Here is a 21,526-nt window from a genome sequence, read left to right as displayed (position 1 = left end):
TTGATGTGGATAGCCTGCCACTGCAGGCTTTATCTTCTACACTATCTCGTCCTTTCTTAAAATGAGTTATCCATTTGTAAACTGCTGGTTTTTTTGGGGCATTGTCCCCATAAACTTTTCATAAAGCATCAATGATTCCACCATTCTTCCACCCACCCAAGCTTCAACATAAATTTTATATTTGTTCCTGCAGAATTATATTTTAGCAGAATTTACGTTGCTCTGATCGGGACTCTTTTCAAACCGATATCTTATCCTTCTTAGTGCCTCAAACTAGATCCTGCTCAGACATTTTATTAGCCTGTTTTGTGTTGCTATAACAGAAATACCTGAGACTGGGTAATTTATAAAGAACCAAGGTTTATTTGGCTTATGATTCTGGGACAGCTGCATCTGGCGGGTACAAGCAGATCACAAGAAAGGAAGCAAGAGAGAGAGAGAGGGGAGGTGCCGGGATCTTTTAAACAACCAGCTCTCGTGGGAACTAATAGAGCTAGAATTCACTCATTAATCTCCCCACCTAGGGAGAGCACTAATCCATTCTCAAGAGGGATCTGCTCCCATGACTCAATCAGTTTCCAGCACTGCCACTTTGGGGATCAAATTTCCACAAGTTTTGGAGGGGACAACACACCCAAACTCTATCAGACATGTTAATAACAAGTTAGTGCAAGTTTATTTTGCTGCAAAAAAGTTTTAAGATACATGTACAGTTTTTTCATAATACGCATTTTCCATGAACTTTTTGAAGACCCTTCAAATGTGCGTGCGTGCGCGCGTGTGTGTGTGAAGATGATTTGTTTTGCAAAGAGACTGCTTCTCTTCCTTTTCTGGAGTTCATGAAATTCTGTTGTTACAAATACATACCCTTCCTTCGTAATTTATCTCCTGATGTAGCTACAATACCTTGAAACTCAAACTGTATGTGTTACCAAATAAGTTATATACACATTTGATATATAATCTGTCAGGTCTCAGCTTTCCAGACATAAGCTTAAAGTTATTAGCTTCACAACAGTCTTCTTCACTCTGCATAAAAAAGAGCTGTATTATTTTATACTCCTGCAAACACAATTTAGGTACAGTATCTCTCCTTTTCACAACCCCTCCAAAAAACAAGTTACCATATTTCACTTCAACTCTAAGAAGATTACCTTCTGGTAAAGTAATAATCTGTCTCCAAAGCCTACGACTGTTGAGGGGTTTTGTTAAGACATAATAAAATTGTGCTTGAGGTTTCAATACAACAAACTCTGTACATGGCAAAAGTATATTATAATGGGGGGATATGGACACTCTAAAATAAAGTCTGTTGGATATCTTCCTAGATATCTTAAAATTTTATCCTTTGATCATCTATTTTCACTGAAAGATAACCTATTGCTTCCTGCTTTCCCTACACATCTGCAGTGCACCAATCTCGAAATTATTTTTCTTGTTTATGCCAGTCTTCCCCTTCCTAAAATGGGAACTCTGTTAACACAGACATTTTTGTCTTTCTTGTTTGCTACTGATCATCAGCACCTAGACATGTCCAGGCATAGAACCGATGCTCAATAAATTTGTTGAATAAATGAATGGCCATGCCATACTTCTGTCTACTTTATACAGTGGTTGTATTCTCCCCGCACACATCACCTTGTATGCACATCCAGACTCTGGGTGAACAAACACTAAGACTACTGTTGCTCCGTCTCCAGCATTAGGCTGAGCATCCCTAATCTGAAAATCTAAAATCCAAAATGCTCCAAAATCCAAAACGTTTGAGCACCAGTGTGACAATAAAAGGAAATGCTCATTGGAGCATTGTGGATTTCAAATTTTCAGATCAATGATGTCCAATGTATGTATTCTGCAAATATTCCAAAATCCAAAAAAATCCAATATCCAAAACACTTTTGGTCCCAAGTATTTCAGATAAGGGATACTCAACCAGTATCACCCTTTCATCTTCTGCACAGGACATATTTTGTTTGTTCCTCTCCTGTTTCCACACTGCGGGTGCAAGGGGCTCGCCTATCCTACTCATCACCTTATCCCCTGAGCCTAAAACATAGAAAAAGGGCCTCAGAAATGTGTGCTACATGAACATCAGAGTTCCTCAGAGGGAACTCTCCTCTGATTCTGCCACATTTCCTATAAACAGATGCCTACTTCAAAACCTGGATCTGAAGTCATTATAAATTTGTGCTGTTCATATACAGGTTGAAGGTATTAAAAATGTTCTCTATGTGTCAATAATGCTTTCATTGTAATTATTCTACAAAATTTTTTCTTTAAGTTGTCCCTTCCTTAAAAAATGAAAGAAAGATATCATAGTAACAGATATTCAAGAGGATAAACTCCTAAATAACCATGAATTCAAGAATAAGGACACTGGAGAAGTTTTTTTAAAGACTTTTTTTCTTGATTGAATTCTTAGCTCACACATTAAATCAATGCTTTGAAAACAAAAATAAAGCTTCACAACCAATGCCTTTTTAATAGCAGACATTGTATTCTAATCTTTCAGCAGAAAGTCAAATTGTGTAGCTCTTATTTTGAAATAGCCACACATAAAGATCCCTACACATAGACCCATAACTTTCTGAAGAAATTTCAGAATGCAAAGCATTCTAAATTAATAAAATATTCTCCCTGATATCCTCGGGAGACAGCCAGCTACTAGAAAAATGTCACATCCATTATTATAGCAAGAGAAATCAACACAAGGAACTGTCCCTGACAGTGCCATCAAAAGCACACCAGAAGCCAGCTTGACTGAGATAAGCAGCACCAACACTGCAGGCTCATTTCACTGGTTTCCTAGACCCTTCAAAGCAGAAAGAAAGAAAACTCCGCCCACCACCGCGTCCATGGGTGGGAAAACCAGACTGCAAGGCACTCTACTGTGGTGTAAGAATTCGTTAGATAAAACTACCGATATAAGGCCTAAGATGAAACTCAGGAAAGCTAACTGTGGTGAATTGAATTATGCCCCCTCAAAACTCACTGAAGATTGAATTGTGTCCCCCAAGTTTTACGTATTAGAAAACTTGGCCCCACTGTGACTGTTTAGAGGGTGGGAAATCCTATTATGGTCATTGAAAGGTAGAACCTTGAAGGGGTGATTGGATTGTAGAACCGAGCAGTAGTGAATGCATTAAAAATGGTGCTCAGGGATGTGGGTCTGAGGGCTTTAAAAGAAGGAAGGGGAGAGTCTGTTTTTCTCTGCTCTCTCTGCTCCACCATTTTGCAACATGATGATAATCTGTTATCACTGAAGTTACCACCAAAGAAAGCCTTCACCAGATGTGCTCCCTGGACTTTGGACCTCCTAGCCTCTGAAACTGTAAGCAATAAATTTTGTTTTCTTTCAAAGTACCCAGTTCTGTGTATTTTGTTATAAGCAACAGAAACAGACGAATACACTAACCAAAAGACAATGTTTGACAGTAAAGAACAGCCTGGGAAACAGATATTTGCAGCTTATATAACAAATAAGTAATCAGTATTCAGGATATATAAAGAATTCTTATTTAGTAATAAATGTACTATATTCTTAGGAAGGAATACTATACAACAGTTTAAAATAATAGGCTAGATCTACATTTCAACAATTGATGGGTCTCAAAACATGTTAAGTGACACATATACCATGATACTACATTAAGCGATATAGAAAAAAATAGAAATTCCTCTCAAGAGTAAGGAAAAAATGGGAGTATGAATGGGCAGATATGGAGTGCAGATGTCTTTAAATCATTAAGTTTTACTTGTTTTATTAAATAAAGATTTAAAACAAGTCTAACAAATTATTAACATTTAGTTACTTTGTATTTGGGTATTTATTATAGTATCTATATTTTTTTTCCAGAAAATGAAAGCTACCTGTAGTTTATGTGAGATCCAGACAATGTTCTTTTGAAAGAATTTTCTGCTTACTTAGAATGCCTTGTATATACTAAAATACCAGAATCCTGACTTGTGGAGTTATTGAAAACCAATAAACTCATATTGATAGTCATTCTTGAGTAATTTATAAAAATCAAGGTTATTACTTAAAACATGTTTAGAGTAGCAGTAGTCTCATTAACCCAAGACAAATACCTACACACCTATAATTTTAACAAAAGCTATTACATGAACTTTGAAGACTAGAAGCCTTCACTGATCTAAAGATAAATACTATGACTACTTTTCTCTAATGTACTAAAATTTTTTTTTCTGAACAGAAAAATGGCTAAAAGGATTATAAACAAGGAGAAAAAAAGTATTATATTAAAGGGTACTTCAAAAAGTTCATGGAAAAAAAGAAGCAAAAGATAGTATCTTTCCATCAATTTTTTGAAGTACTCTCATAGGAGCTAAAGCTTCATACATTCTGTCTCTATCCAGCACTAAGACTGATTATAGTAAACAGCTGAAGACTGTTCACAAACGAATTTTATATATCAGTCCAAGAAGCATCTTAGACGATTTAGTAAACTGAATTTTTTTCAATGCATAATCTTTATCCCATTGACTAACAAACATCTAGTAATTTTTCTATATTTAAAAGACCAAAATTTTAGCTCCAGTGATTAGAAGTGTGGTGCTGATAACACCAAGATCCAGGGTTCAATTCCTATACTGGCCAGCAGCTAAATAAGCAAACAAACAAATAATAAATAAAAGACCAAAATTTGTGATTACAGTGACAGCCCAAATAAACAAAAAGATAAGCTATATTCTACTCCAAATAAAATTCCACCTAAATAGGGCAGTGGCAAAACAGAATTTATTTTTTACACAAAGCAGGGTAAATCAAAACAGACAATGTGACCAAGGTAGGGGTATGAGTGATAAAATAGCAAAGGGTCCCAATTTCTCATGGTTGTAGTTGTTGTTTTAACTTGACTAAGTTATAAATTAACAGGTTCAAGTCAAGCGCATAATGTCAGTATTGACAGAAATAAAAACTTCCCCAGTGTGTACCACCTTTCGTGGAAATGGCCTACAGCATGTGAAAAGCTTCCATACAACAAAATCAACACATCCCAATTCACACCAGACACAAAGAAGAGTGTGAGCAGAATACATTTAGCACTCTGCACCTCTATGGTCCAACTAGAATTTTCAATTTATGAACAATGAGAAACAGCAGAGTGAGGTTTATCAGTTAGTGTGTAATCTGGTCTGGTTTCCTTTTCAATAGAGAACTCAAGTGACCATACCAGTGAAAAGAGATTATCAACCAGGTCAGCAGCTTCTTAAATTCAAAAAGAAGGCAGGGCAAAAGCTGGATGAAAAGTATCTTCTATTTTCCCCTTTCTCTACCTTTGGAAATTATGCTCATTCTTCAAAGTTTTGCTCAAATGCCTTCTCTTTTGGAAAGGCTCACCTAATCTCTCCAGTCAGAAGAAATTATTCCTTCCTATACTATGTTCCAACAACAAGCTGATGATTGCCAAATTTATATCTGCAGCGGGTCCTCTCCCCTGAGCTCCAGATTCAACTGCCTATTTGACATCTCTCTCTGCAAGCTTATTAAGCACTTTAAGTTTATCATGTCCAAACAGCACTCCTGAGTCCCACTCTCCCCCACTCCCCGAAGCTCACTGCTTCTGATCTCATTAAAAGAAACCACCATTCACCCAACTGCTTGGGCCAAAAGACATTAGTTACCTTAGTCTCCTCTCTCCCTCCACATTTAATACATCAGCAAGTTCTACCTACTCCACCTTCAAAATAGACTCAGAATCTGAGCACTTCTTACTTACCACATTCGTTCCACTGTCACCAGCTTGGGCACTCCAGTCTCTCATACTCTCAGCCTAGACTATGGAGCGTCCTTATGGCTTCCATACATACACTGATCACCCCCCAACTCCCGCAGCCTACTCTCCCTGCACCTGCCGTGGTCTTCTAAAAACAGACTACTGTTCAGAATCCTTCATGGCTTCCCATCTCACAACAAGATCCTAAGTCGCCCTTGTGGCCTGCCTACCAGAGGGGCTCCTGTCCTCTTCTTTGAGCTCATCTCCGAGCGTGCCCCTCCACCACCCACCACCCAAGGGCCTTGCTGCTTCTTGAGCACACCAAGTTCACTGCCCCCTGGGGGCCTCGCACTTGCTCTTCCCCCAAAATCTGCATAATCTGCACACTCATTTTATACAGTCCTCACTTCAAATACCACCTTCGCAGGGAGATGGCCTTCCCTGATCACTATAGTTAAAATAGAACCCACTCCCAAATCCCTTTATCCTGCATTGTTCTGTTTTTTTCATGTAGCACCTACCACTACCTGACACCACATCACATATATTTTCCATTTTTATTTAGAGTCCCTCTTCCCCACCAGATGACTTCTGTGATGGCAAAGGTTTTCTCAGTTTTTTTCATCTCGGCCTCTCAAGTATCCAGACTCATTAAATAACTGATGAACAGAATGGCCCAGGCCCATGCTAGTTTCTCAAGCTAGAGATGAGCGGGGCACTGCTGCACCCACCTAGAATGCTGGGAAGACAGAGAAAATGCACCAGCAGAACCATTCTGGGGCCCATCCAGAACTGATGAGTCAGAATCTCTGGGACTGAGACTCTGTAATAAAATATCTTTTAAAAAAATTATCAAATGTGACATTAGCTAAATTTAACAGTGTCCAGGTCTACTCTAAATGTTTTACATGTGATAATTTATTTTATCCACCCAACATACCCCAGAGCGAAGAATCTAAGGCACAGAGAAGTTAAACAAGTTATAGATGATCATGAAACTTTCAGGTGGCAGATGGATGATTCGCACCCAAGCAGTTTGCCCCAGAGTTCACACTCTTAACTGCTGGGCTGTATACTACCTCTCACTGCACTGAACACTGTATGAAAAGTAATATGTAGAGCTCCATGTAAATACAGGAGGGTGGGGATCATGGGGAGTTGAACACTGAGGCAAGCCCTAGAGTTTGAAAAGCAGGTGAAGGAAAGTGCATTTTGAGCTACAGGAAAAGCTCAGGCAAAAACACGGTGTGATGAATCTCCTGTGGGTACCACACAACTAGAGTAGAAGAGCTGCAAGAGGTGAATGAAGCTAAGCCTGGAAAGACAGAATGCAGCCCAATTGTCAAGGGCTTTGATACTGGCCTAAGAATTTTAGACACAAAGCTGTAAGACCTAGGGAGCCAACGAATATTTTTAAACATAGAAATGACATGATCAGATTTCAATTTTAGAAAAATATCTCTGAAAACTGTATACAGGATAGTTCAAAGGGTGAGGGAAGCAAGCAAAAAAAATTAGAGACAGAGAGTTGGGACCTGAGGCTACTATAATGATCTCGGAGGGAGAGGGCCTATACTCACGATGTGGCAGAGGGATAAAAAGAGGCAAAGAGGTACAAGAGATGATATTGATGTAAATGGACGGACTAGATGGAGAGGTGTAGAAAAGGCGGAGTGACATATGAATTAAGATTTCCGGCTTGCCCAACTAGGCACAAGGGCCACTCCCAAGACACGGAAGCGAAATCCAATGGGGATGAGAGGGTAAGTTGTGAATGCAATGTGGAACATGATGAGTTTGAGGTATTTTTGTGACAACAAGATAGGCAGGGATGTACAGTAAGCAGATAGCCGAGAGATCAAAAGATCTGCTTGGAGATACAGATTTGGGAGGTTTTTTATGAAGTGAGAGCCAAAGGTATTATTAATGAGATAATACATAGAGAATGGATGAGTGGAGAAGACAGAAGCCAGAACCCTGGGAAATGTCAACATCCAGTAAAGAGAAGATAAAGAGGTGGATAGTTCATCAGAAAAGTCAAAGACAAGTGTAACGGAGAGAAACCTGGTGAACTGAGGAGGGTTTCAGTGGAGGGTGAGGTCTGAGAATTGAAAGTGAAGATGTAAAACAGTAATTGAGATGCACTGCTTCCCCAAATCAGTTGTGACAGACGACCAGGCTTTGGCTTAAGTGGGGGAAATGTGCAGAATAAGATCTCTTTTTAGGAAGGGACAACTTCCTAAAGTTTATTTGTAGGTACAAGAAAGCAATCAAGTAGAAAAGAAATCTGAGACCCCAGAAATAGAGAAGCTGACTAACGGAGCAAGATATCACAAGTGATGGGAAAGGAATGGGGTAAAGAACACACACCATGGGGGTAGTCTTGACCCTCAAAACAGGAGAGGAAGATGAGTGAAAATGTAAGACTACGGAAGGGAGAAAAGTAACCAGCATTTGGTAGAAAATCTTCAAATATTTTCTAAGCAAAATGCACTGTGTCCACCATCAATTGGCAACACATAGCAGACCCTGTTATAGGCTTCACCACTCCTTACCACTTTTCTTTTTAATAGGACAAATGAAAAATTTCTTTTATTTTTTATTGTAACGTAGTTGATTGTACATATCTGTGGGGTACAAGGTTGAATATCCATACCTGTGTGCAATATGTGATGCTCAGCTCAGGATAATTATAAATCAACATTATCCAATGTAATTGTTTTTTTGTGTGCTCTTTACCACTTTTTCCCTTCTCTTCTTTCTCAACATTCTCCTAAATACCACCCCTTCTTTGCCTATGCCCTGGACCCAGAGACCACTAACTCCCTGAGAACCTGCCATGTGCCAGGCACTGTGTTAGACACTGGGATCTGGGGAGAAGCAACCCAGTCCAGAAAAGACAAAGGGGCTTGCTGACTAATGGGGAAGGAAGCCAAACAACCAGTCACAACACACCGTGATAAGTGTGGGAGCCCAGGGCAAGTGAAGAGTGCCAGGAAAGTGACCTTAAAAAAGTGAAGCTGATGCTGAGCCTTAAAGTTAAGCAGGACAGAACAGTGAAACAGCAGGCGGAGGAATGAAGTAATTTTTAGTGGTGGAGACAGCATATGCAAAAGCCCTGTGGTCAGGGAGAACTAAAAGTCTGGAATGCTGGAGTACAAGCATGAGGAAAGATGATGCTGGAGAGATAGGGAGCAATGAGTATAAATGATTTTCCAGGTTTTTCTAAAGAATTTAAACTTTATTCTTTTGGCAATGGGGAGACATTTAATGATTTTAAGGAAGCAAGAGATATGCTCAGTTTTGCATCTTTGAAAACACCATCAGTGTGGAGAGAAAGAGAGGACTCAGACACTAAGACCAGCTAAGTCTACTATGGTCATCCAGGGGGAAAATGAGGCAGCCACAGAGGGAATAGAGGGGAAGACACAAATATTAATCATGGGCTCTCTGAGTTGATCAAGTGCATGAATGTGGGTGCCATTCAGCAAGACAGGAGAAAGAGGAGGTTTGGAGGAAAAGGAAAAGTACGTGGAGAGGAGTTTGGTTTGGGGAAGGCTGCATTTAATGTGTGGCCCCATATATGGATTTGGGTCAGGCCTGGGAGCATACATAAGTAATGTGAGAAGCCAAGGGTACTGGTGGAAGTACCCAAGGGGAAGAAGAAAAGACAGGAAGGAGGAAATCTGAGAGAGGAGTGGGGGAGAGAAACCTGAGCATCATCAACAGGACTTCATGAGGAGTGGGCAAAAGTGGCCACGTGGGCAGAAGAAAACCAGAGAGAGTAATTAGGGAGGTCAAGGGAAGAATGTCAATGAGCAGGAAGGCAACAGGTGTCAAATGCTACAGAGAGGACATATACGGTGAAGAATAAAAATCCAACAAGAGATGCGGTGACGAGGCAATAACTGAGCTCCTGAGAAATGACTTCAGGAATGAATGGATGATGAGAAAATAGAGATGGAGACCATTTCCAGAAGCTTGCTATGATAAGAAGGAAAATGAAGGGAGTAGCTAGAGAAGGCAAATGTGATTGAGAAAGCAGCTTCTCTTTTTTAAACGTGGAAGAGACAATACTCAGATGTCTACTGAAGATGACTGTCGAGCACTGTGCTCAGGGCCATAAAGAAAGAAAAAGAAACAATTTTGCTTTGAAAGAAAGAGGCAACAAAAGCATTCATTTAAATAATAATGATAATAAAATGAAATAAAAAGACCCAAATGAACTGGCCAAGTTTTCTCTGAACTTTTCTAGACGAAAAGTTTCTTCACTCATGTTCCTTCCACCTACGCCATTCTCTGAGCAAGGTTACAGATTAATGAGGCCATTCACGGCAAAAATGGAATCCCCTTAACCTCAAACTGCATGAAAAGTTTTGAACGTGTGTATCTGTAGATTCTCTTAGTAGTGAGCCATGACTTCCCTTCATCCAATTAGTAAAGCAGTGCCTGACTTTACAAAGGTCAAAGATACAGATTTAGATCTTCAGAAGTCTATCAGGATAAATTTATATGCTAACCAATCAATTCAACCAACAGAATGAGAATTAAAATAAGCCTCCAAAAGGACAAACCTTTGGATTTTCCAGCAAAGTCCTCTTTTTATTCTTGTGTATGTTTCTATTTCAAATGACCATATTAAACACTGACAAGATAAACAAGTCCAGGGTTGTATCCCTTCTTTGAGGTACTAGAAGAAAATAACAATACAAAAAGAATATGCTCTATGAGTGTAAATGCTGAAACGAAAACCTATAGGAGTCACATTCTAGCAGGAAAGACAGAGCAACAAGTAAATGAAGCACAGGGAGAGCAAAACAAAATATGCCAGTGAAATAGAATTTGCAAAATTTCAAGTGATGTACAAAAAATGGGATCCAAATATCTCCAAGAATATTCAGGAAAGGTTAGTAGAAGTAGTGAGCTTTTAAACAGAAACAAGAGGGTTCATTAATTAAATATTCAGGAGGCTACTAGTACAAAGTACTGGTAGGTGCTGTGTGAAATACAGGCCCTGGTTGTCTGCCCTCAAGGGGTTTTCCTTCGTTCTTTTTTGAATAAAATAAACTTTAATGGCAAATTGTCAAGCTTAGCTGCTGGAAGGAACATTACAGGTGGTGAGTTTAAGCCTCTTCCCATGACAGAGGAGGAAACCAAAGCCGGGCAGGTTAGCTGAGTGCCTCTAAGCCCACCAAGCCACAGATCTCAAATGCCATCTTCTCAGCAAGAAAATAGAATTAACACAGCTTTTTCTAATCTCCTTGCCTCCCAACACCTAGAGGCTGGAAACTTTAAGGGCCAGGACTTTCTCCCCAGTCCCCCCCAACCTAGTGCCTGGCCCACAGGAAGCTTTCAGTGTGTGGTGACTGAACCAAACCTGAATCAGAGTCATGTTACAGTACCCCAGAAGGAGTCCTCTGTCCAGGAAGAAAACCTCAAGGATGAGTTGTGCAAAAGTAAGAAACCCAAAATATCGCCAATTTGGACAGTCATCTATTCTGTACATGATCATTATATCCACACGTCTCCAAACCCTTTCTGATCCAATTCGTATGCTTGGGGTGCCATCATTTCCCCAGAGTACACCTTATACAGAATAAAACAGCATTTTTTAGTCAACTTAAGCTTACCTCTTTCAGCAACTGAGAAAAGTCTCTAGTTATATATTAACCCATCCTTATTTGTTTCTTTGTCCAAGGCAGTGGCCATTCAGGAGCAGGACTAAAGGCTTTGTAGCTCCACTTATAAAGTTTAAGGTGGCACCTATAAAGGCCATTTATTTTGGACATTTTCATCATAATAAGCACCCTTTAGAACTTCTCTAATTCCCACTTTGCAAATCTGCAAGCCTATGAAATCTCTATCACACACAAGCTTCGCCCTACCTTCCAAAGACTGATTATCAGAATTTCAAATTACTCACAAGTTAATGTTTTCTAAATATACAGAATTATAAAACACCAGCAAATTCTGATATAAAAGTGAACTATTATAACACCAAGGTTAAGGTTCAGATCCCCATACCAACCAGCAGCCCCCCCCACCCAAATCACAAGGTAAACTGAAGCATGCTTTGGAGTCATCAGTCTGACCTTTTTTTTAAAGTATGGTAAGAAATCCCTCCCTAAAAATTAACAAAAAAATAATTCTTAATGAACTGATATGCTTAATTATCCTGGCAGCTATTAACACTTCCTTAATGATTAAAAATTCTCTGCCTTCCTCTCTCAAGAATAAACCCCTTTATGAGTTAACTAAAGAAGAGATAGTGGTAAAAAGGAAAGTACAAGGGCTTTGACACTAGACAAACCTGGGTTATATCTCTGCACCACGGTTAACAACTGTGGCCTCATCTAGGGGCAACTTACCTAGCCACTGAGTAAGTAATCTCAAAGAACTGTTACACAGACAGTAAAATAAAGAACATAAAACACCTACCTACCATAGTCCCTAGACTTTGCAGACTATCTTCTGGAAATGAAGCATTTGTCTTCCAGAAATGTTCATTCTTCTCTTACCTTTTCTTTACCCTCATATTGCAAAATGTATGTCTTCCATTGATTTGAACTCCAGACCTAATCCATTGGGGGTAATGGGGAGCCAGCCACCACTTCAACCCTTATGAATATGCCCTCTGCTCCCAGCTCCCTAGGGTTCAGTTTTCTATTCCCCTCCATCTTCCGAGCACCCTTCAGCCTGTAAAGACAACCTAAGGAACATAAGAGTCATAAGGTTCTAAGCCACCTCACAAGCAATTCAGATCTAGGTAAACGACGCAGGGGTACATGCCACTGCTTAAAATATAGTTTAAAAGACGCAATCAGCAGTAGTCTGAATCTACCCTCCACAAAATATTTATTTCCCTAACCCCCCTTCCCAGATATGTGAAGGTTGTTAAGAGCCTACTGAAATGTCAACAGTGTACTAATTCAAATAAGTTACAGGTATCATCAGAATATGCCGCCACCAGCAACACTTCAGGTGCCCACACAGGTGTGCACACATACACAAATCAAAGCCCGATGAAAACATTACTTGACACTGATGAAGGGAAATACTAACCTGCTAGCCAAAAAATGATAATAACCTTCTGAAAGGTTGAATGAAAACTCTAGCAAAGTGTCTCTATAGCTTTACAGTCTTGTGCAATTAATATAAAATGTTATTAAAAGAAAGCATTTCAAAGTTTTCCCATGGGACTATGCCATTTTCTCAATAGCTTTCCTCTCCTCCACCCCCAAGCAAGGGGTGAAAAACCCTAAAGCACAGTAAGTCATTGCTTCCAGACATCAACACGTATTCTTTCTAGAGATACTATTTGCCACATTGATATTTTTAAAAATTATCTTAAAATGACTGTCAAGTTCAGTACCTTTGCTTCCATAACAAAGCTCTTTAAACAACTCTTGTTTTTGTACAGCCAGCTGCCCAGCTGTGTCAGGTAAAAGCTTCAGAGAATGCCCATCTCACTGTGCAAGGGTCACAGCAATCCTGGACATGCTAAGCCGATGACAGCCAGAAAGGGGCCTAAAATAACAGAAAAATGAGGAAGCCAGCTTGGAAACCAGAATACAACTTTGTTTTTAACACAATCCCCTCTGCAAAATAACTGTGCAGAATGCTTTAATTTAATTTTATTTTATTAATGACACTCTATGCAATCTTGTATTGACTAATGGAACTCAGCACTTTTCATGGTCATCTTGTTGAAAGCTGTGCTTGTTTGTTCCAAATCACATTCACCCTGTAGATGGGAAATTTTTCAACAAGTTGGGGATACATGAAGCAATCTTGGAGATAATTCATTATAGAAACAAGTTTCAGGTTCTAAAAATCGAGACAAGGGAGTATTTGAGTGATAACCAATATAATTTACTCCCTTGACTCCTCCCCTAATTTTCAACTACTTAGTGGTAATATTGCAGGATCAAAGTTCTCAGTATTTTGCCTCCAGCATTTGAAGGAAAGATGCTTATAAGTCTAATAAATAAAAGATAATGTTGATAATGTTTAAGAGTTCAGCTCTTTGATAAATATCAATTGAGACTATTTTAATAAATCCACACTTGGATGAAAAGCTATCAGGTAATTTTGAAGGTAACTATGATGCATGTCACAGCCACTCACATCAAGGAAACATTGCCACTTTCCAAATATATGCACATGGCCAAGAATTATATACTTTATCCCCGCAAGGAGTTAACTGCACAAAAAAGGAAGTAAATAAGTAGATTTTAAAAAGTTAACTTCTAGTACACATTTTTCTCCAAGAACAAGATTTCAAAAGTAAATAGTATTATCAATGAGGATTTAAGATTGACTCAAGCTTAGTTAAGTTTAATGTCACTTGCTTTAGATAAGCAAACTGGTTAATAATTAAACGAATGAAGATAATCTATTCAGGATGGATTTAAACCACTACCATAAAGAATCTTAAGCACAATGCTGACATTTTGTTGTGCTGTAAAACACAGTCTGCTCTACGTGACCATGAAACGTTAAGGAAATCAGTGCTATACTAAAGCTAAAGAAATAATGTTGTACTTAGCATCTGAAAGATAATTACCTCATTGAATGAACTATATCCACAGGGTTTTAGATTTTTTTAACTTCTTAAACAATCTTAAATTACACATAACTTAAGAGGTAGAACTAACAATTCTAGGCTTGCTTTCATTATACAAAAGAATGTCCCTACACTATTATTTATAGTGCCCAAGTTCCTATTTTCTTCCCAAAGTGGTAATCAACTACTTCGATCCATTGGTGCTATCCCACCTGCTATCCCTATTGACCAATGGTAGGACTATCTAAGACTTTCTTAAAGGCCACTGGTTTAGTCTCAGAACAAAGCAAAGGTAAATGGGTCCACAATAGGTTTAAACCTTAACTTAGTGAGGATGGTTAACAGATCATTCCATGTAACAGTATTACTGCTGGGGGTGGGGGGAGGTGCTAGGATACGAAGAAGGATTGAGTCTTGGACAATGACCAGAAAAATACAAGACATACTATTTACTAAAGAAGGAATATGATGGAAGGGGAAAGAGAGAGAGAGAGAGAGAAAGGAAGAAAAAAGACATAAAATGTTTTGAAAGTGACTCATTCAGAAAGCTCTCTTTGAGCTGGACAAGTGGGATCTCAGTGAGGAGACAGCAAGAAAAAGACTAGGGCTTGGAAGAACTGAGCTCAACAGAAAGAGCTACAATGAAAAAACCACACACACGCGCACATTCCACAGGTTTCCAAAAGCCTTTACTCTCTCAGAAAGGTCCCCCTCGTCTGAAAGAGCTACCACTATTGCTAATATCTTAAAAATATCTCATGAAAACCAACCTTAAATTTAGGCAAATCCCACTGGGTCATGCTTCTTTCAGGAAGCCACCAGTCTATCTCCTTTTGATAGTTAACTTTCCATAAAACTGAATAAGGTCATATAGATTTGTGTTCTCTTTTCCTTCTGCAACATTCTTAAATTAAACATACCACACAAAACACCCAAGATCAAAAGAATCTGATGATATACAATCCCAAACAATCATCTTAGGCTGCATTTAAAACACTATTAGCTCCCACACATGAGTGAGAACGTGGTATTTGTTTACCTGTGCCTGACTTACTTCAGCTAACACAAAGTCTTCTAGGCTCATCTATGTTGTGGCCAATGACAGGGTTTTCATTTTTTTATTGCTGAGTAGTATTCCATTCTGTATACATATTACATGTACTTTATCCAATCATCTGCTAAAGAACACGTAGGTTGATTCCTTATCTTTACTATTGTGAACAGTGCTGCAATAAACATGTGGGAGCAGAATAGATAGATAGATAGATAGATAGATAGATAGATAGATAGATAGATAGATAGATAGATAGATAGATAGATAGATGTTAATTTATTCCCTCTGAATGACAGACATTTTAGTTATTACCTTCTTAAGCAAAGTTAGCTTATTAGTTTGATTTATCTAGGTGAGGCACAAGAACTCAGAGTCATCCCCCTGTGTAACCCGGAAGAGACCAGTTAAATGTGCCAGTTCTCATTCTGAAATGAATTACCTCTATACAGCAAGCCAGGGCATTAAGTCTCTATTCTAACTTTATTGTCTTAGCATTCTAGCTTTGAACAAATTAACAAACAAAATACCTCATAAAATGGTGTACACATGCCTGCAGATGCCTCTTCTAAAGTTATGAGCCAAAAGCCTTCAATTATTTGACACCACTTCCATTGGACCACTTCCCTAGCAAAAATATCCAGTGACTTTGGCCATCATTAATTTGGCCAACCCAGGGCCAAAGAGATCACTCTTCTCCGCCATACCTCTCAGGAAAAGAAGCTAAAGTAGATGAAACCAGGTGTCTAAATATAATCACGAATCTCTGCACATATCCATGCATTTACAAAGCAGCTGAACAGCCCTTTTTGTCATTCTAAACAACAAAACTTTCTACAGGAGGCAAGACAGACATAAGCATCATCTCCATCGACTAAAGAGTGACTCTAGGTTTTGGGGAGTAAAGTGGCCAGCAAAAGGTCACCCACTTTTAAGCAACAGAATTGGGAGAAAAACTTGAATTTTCTCAAATTAGTGCCTCTTTCCATAACATTACATTAGTAAAGAATACTTAGGACTGTTTGAGGAGAAGCAACACAATTTTAACCTGGACACTGGCTGCATCTGTGCCCAAAGGGCCTTAGGAGATCTGATTCCTGTCTACTCACCAGCCTTGTCTCCTGCTTTGTCCTGCAACTCCAACAATCACTCTGCCACTATTGTTTGGAACTACTTCTGGCATCCCAAAGGAGCCCAGTCATCTCGGCGTTTGTGCCTCTGTGCATGCAACTTCCTCTGCCTGAAATGTTCCCCACCATTCCTTCTTTTAGCTTGCTTCCATTCGACCTTTACAACTCAGTTCAAATGACACCGCTTTCAGGTTGTTGACCTCCTCAGTGCTTCTGGAGCACCCTGGGTTACCTTACATCACCACACTGTCCTGACTTCTTCATCTGCCCCCTTCCCTAGACTTAAGAGTATTGGAGAGGGGATTGAGGGAGAATGTGGGAGAACAGTTGATGTGATCAGGATTCTCCTGGTATCTGACACATGGGGCGGGTACTCAGGAAATGTCTGTGGACTAACTGAAGAATATACCAATTCACTAGAGCAGCCAAGCCAGGCTACCTGGATAGAGAACTTCAGATAATTCAAGTGGAAACCATCGCTTACCACATTCACTTTAGCTACTTGGATTCCTTTCCCAGACTGGCTCCTCCAGGAGAAGGCCACGAGAACATCACACAAGTTCAAGTAATGTCATGGAGTTATGATCCATGTTAGGTTTTTGTGAGTTTTTTTTTTTTTTTTTTTTTTCATTTTAATTGGGAAGGCTTTGTTTCCTTATACATTCAGAATCATTTCACATCGTTAACCTGGGAGGCAAAGTGACAGCTACAGTTCTGGAGTACTTCCCAGGGGTTAGACAGCATAATGGTTACAAGTGAAGTATGGGCTCAAATGCACCATCTACCAACTGGGTAACTTTGGGCAAGTTATCCTACACTACTTTCCGACAGGACATATAAACCGGGGTGCCTCTGGCCAGCATTCACTCTACAAATATCAACCAAGCAACTATGGTGGGCCAGGTGTTGACAAAAGTGGTGGCCTGGCCGTCCCACCTAAAGTACACCTCCATCAAGTCAGCCTACTTTATTTCCTTCACAGCACTTGACACTACCTGCAATGATCTTGTTCTCTTGTTTGTCTCCCCTCATTACAAAATAAGCTCTATGAGAGCAGAGGCCTTGTTTGTCTTGTTAATCCATCATCACCGCAGTGCCTACTACATAGTTACTCAAAACACAAGAAAAGAATGAGCAAATTAAGACCCCACCGCCTCATGCATTTTGGTGCAGAAGGTAGGAAAAAAACAGTAACAACATTTTAAAAAAAGGTACAAATTACAAAGGTGGTAGGTGCATGGGAAAAACCAGGGTTATGACTTCCCACAAATGCACGCATTGGTCTAGGCTTCCTCTGGCTCCAGCACTGAGCAGCTCTGGGGAGAGAAAGGATCCCACCACTGTGGCAGCCTCTCTCAGCTAGCTGCACAGACTCAAGCGAGCATAAGGAAGACAGCAGAAGGAAAGTTAGCCCAGTCCCATCAGAACTCCTGAGCGGGCTCCTTTCATTTACTGATTCGACAGATACAAGGCACCTAACGTGTGCTGGGAATGTAGCAGCGAACTGGTAAGGTCTTGTCCTCATGGAGTTTCCCTTCTAGTGCGAAACAGTGACTCTGGGTAGTGAGAAGTGCCGTGCTGACCACGAAACAGAGAGATGTGATGGGGAATGACAGCAGGTGTCCACGGTGGGCTGGGTGGTCACCAGGCCTCTCTGAGCAGGTGACATCTGGACTTAGGCCTGAAGAGGTCAACTTTGCGACGAGCAGGGCAAGAACCTTCTAGGCAATGGGAGCCGCCAACACTTATACTCTAGAGAAGACCACAAACTCCACAAACTCGTCAGTTAGTTACAGTGGCAACTGTGACAAGTGCCTCGAAGGCCAAGAGCCCCGGGGAGGCTGAGGCAGAAGGAGCAGGCCCCGGGCTCCCGCACATGGCACGCGTGGTCCTCTCGGTCCAGGCAGCTCTTGACAGTTCTGGGCGCGGGGAGGGCGCCGAGACCCGGCCTGCCGCGACCCGCCGCCCCCCACCACCTGGCAGCGCCGTCGGGGCTGGGGCCGACATCACTGTCGCGCCAGGCTCCGTCCCCCCAGCCCCGCGGGCCCCCCAGGGCTTACCTCGGAATTTGAGCTCGTGCTGTGGCTCGAGGCTCAGGACCTGCTCCACCTTCGCCATGTTCCTCGGCGGCGGGGCACCTTTGGCGGGGAGACCCCAGAGAGGTCACCTGAGCGGGAAGCGTTAATGCTGCGCCCCCTTTAAATTTTAAGAACGGGGGGGGCCGGTCTGGGCGAGGGCGGGGGTCGTCACCGGGGTGCGCGCGCGCGGAGGGGGGGGGCGGCCTACGCGGTGTAGGCGCAGGGGCGGAGGGCGAGGGCGAGGCCGCGGTGCCGGGCAAGCTCACGGCACGCACGCACGCACGCACGCAGCGACGTACGCACGCACGCACGCAGCTGGCGGGCCGACTCAGGCGGCGGGAAGCTGAGCCCTGAGCCAGCTCCAGGGGCGGGGAGGGAAGCTGCGCGCGCGGAGCCCTTCCCGAAGTGGTGCGCAGGCGCGTCAAGGCAGGAGCAGGGAGGCCGGGCAGGAGGGGACGGGCTTCGCGCAGCTCGGGAGGAGGGGTCGGTCGTGGGTGCCCAGAAGTGATGACAGTCACTGCGAAGGCTGTTATTATAAAGGGCCCGCTGGGGTCTGGCCGTTGTGTTAAGTGCTTTATTCAATAATAATAATAATTAATAAGAATAAACTTCCACTTTTCTCTTGCTTATGTAGTGCCAGGCACTGCTAGAGACTTTGAATAATAATGAGTACTTTCATTATTATTCAAACATGATGTTTATGGGTGAGTGATATGTGCTAGGCACTGTGATGTATCGTAAATAATAATTATGAATATAATAAACTACCAATTACTGCTTGCTTATTTTGTGCCACTCTGCTGAATGCTTTCAATGACAACAGCAGCTATACTAAATAAAAGCTACTCTACATTAAATGTTTACTATGGAACAAGCACTGTGCTGAATTCTTTAGTAATAGACAACATTTGTTTATGCGACAAACATTTAGAAATATAATGATCAGAAAAGCTGACCTGATTCTTACCCTTTTACTAGAGTCTAGTGGAAGACTCCTTTGCGTAAATAACCACACCAATAAATTACATGATTGAAAACATGAAGTTTTCAGAGAGAGGAAGCATGGGCATAAAAGAAAAGGAAAGCTACTGGTAACTGAGATCTGCTTGACCTCAAAAGTGGACATACTACATTATTATTATTACTTAAATTGTACTTCATTATATAGTATAAGGTTTACTACATAAAATAGATGTTCTTAAAAATCTCCTATACATCCACATGCAGGTGAAACAAACATGACAAATTGTTAAACAATGTTTGCCTCCACATAGCAGGTATATGGATATCTTTCATACTATTCTTCCCACTTTTCTGTATATATGAAATTTTTCATAGTAAAAAAATTTTTTTAAGGATAATCTTTGTCTTTTAACTGGAGCATTTAGTCCATTTATACTTATTATACCTGCTGATATATCTAGATTTATTTCTACCATTTATTTCTACCAAGCAAGGGCTCACTGCCTGATGGGCACAGAAGCCAATATTATGGCAGCAGTTTCTGAGAAAAGAAAAGCTTTTATTTTACAAGGTAGACCAGTGTGGAGACAAGAGGCAAGATGCCTCACATCTGTCTCCTAGATCCAGGGGGTTGTACAGGCTCTAAGGGGTATTAGGCAAACCTGATTGGCTAGCTCTAAGTCAGGCCATGTGATGGAAAAGAAGTGGGTTGGATAGTTCTGCATCAGGCCACATATGATAATGAGGTGAAACTGATTGGGTAGCTCCAAGTCAGGCCATCTGTGGTGATGAAACTTCTGGATGCCACATCTTCCTTGTTGAAGGACCTCTTGCTTCCAAAATGGCTCCAGGGTTTCACCTTCTGGCTTTTGAGTTCCATAAACAGATTTTTTTTTTTTTTTAAGATGACTGGTAAGGGGATCTTAACCCTTAACTTGGTGTTGTCAGCACCACACTCACCCAGTGAGCTAACCGGCCATCCCTATATAGGGATCTGAACCCATGGCTTTGGTGTCATCAGCACCACACTCTCCCAAGTGAGCCACAGGCTGGCCCCATACACAGATTTTTGGTTCTTGTGGTGCTCAAAGTCATCTGGAGGGCAAGGTCCTTCTCTATGTGTATGCTCAGTTTACATCCTGCAAGACAATTCATAAAACAACTTGAGATAGGGAATAAACTAGTTTCAACTAATTTTAGCTGGTTTCACCATCTTGTATTTTTTTTTCTTTTTTTTTTTTTTTTTTAATTTTTATTTTTATTATTATTTTTATTTTTTTGTCTTTTTCGTGACCAGCACTCAGCGCACTGGCCATTCCTATATGGGATCCGAACCCGCGGCCAGGAGCGTTGCCGCGCTCCCAGCGCAGCACTCTACCAAGTGCGCCACGGGCTCGGCCCCACCATCTTGTATTATTTCTACTTGTCCTGCCTGTTTTTTCTTTTTCCTCTCCTTTCTTACTTCCTTAGGGTTGATTTTCTTTTTTCTCATTCTGTTTTTTCTTTTCTTATATGCTCTATTTCTGTGGTTTGAATGGTTACCTTTTACTTATGAAAGTCCAATTTTAAAAATATCTTTACTTTGCTCCCTTAAAATATGAGGGCTTTGGAGTACCTTAACTGTAATCACCCATCCCCTAAATTATATGCCTTAATTGTGGTGTATATTAAGTTTAATCTTTTCCATTTTAATCCCATGAGACATTACTAAATTGTTTTATTGGGGGTTTTTTTGTTTGGGTGGTTTTGGTTTTGGAGGGGTTTTTGGCAGCTGGCTGCTACAGGGATCAAACCCTGGGCCTTGATGTTATACTAAATTGTTTTATATAGTCAATGTTAATTTAGATTCAACCTCATAGTTACCAATTGCTTTGCTCATCTTTTCTCTTTGCATCTAAACTTACACAACTGGGATCACTCTCCTTGTGCCTGAAGTACACACTTTAGATCCTATTTTTGTTGCAGACCCTCTCAGTTTTTGTTTGTCTGCAAAGGACTTT

The 21,526-nt window shown here is 40.7% G+C and overlaps 1 protein-coding gene across 2 annotated transcripts in view; it reads right to left on the bottom strand.

The window, feature by feature from the left end:
• Window positions 1-18,822, bottom strand: part of VAPB (VAMP associated protein B and C) — a 57,184-nt gene extending 38,362 nt beyond the window's left edge. For both annotated transcript variants that reach the window (XM_063097231.1, XM_063097237.1), the window contains exon 1: window positions 18,546-18,822. In XM_063097231.1, coding sequence (XP_062953301.1) covers window positions 18,546-18,603 — 58 coding nt within the window. In that variant the 5' untranslated portion in view covers window positions 18,604-18,822. The remainder of the gene's footprint in view (window positions 1-18,545) is intronic.
• Between the last annotated feature and the right edge of the window lie 2,704 nt (window positions 18,823-21,526).

The sequence above is a fragment of the Cynocephalus volans genome, chromosome 1 (genome assembly GCF_027409185.1).
Source record: "Cynocephalus volans isolate mCynVol1 chromosome 1, mCynVol1.pri, whole genome shotgun sequence".
Classification (NCBI taxonomy): domain Eukaryota; kingdom Metazoa; phylum Chordata; class Mammalia; order Dermoptera; family Cynocephalidae; genus Cynocephalus; species Cynocephalus volans.
This window is presented reverse-complemented; position numbering and strand designations above follow the sequence as displayed.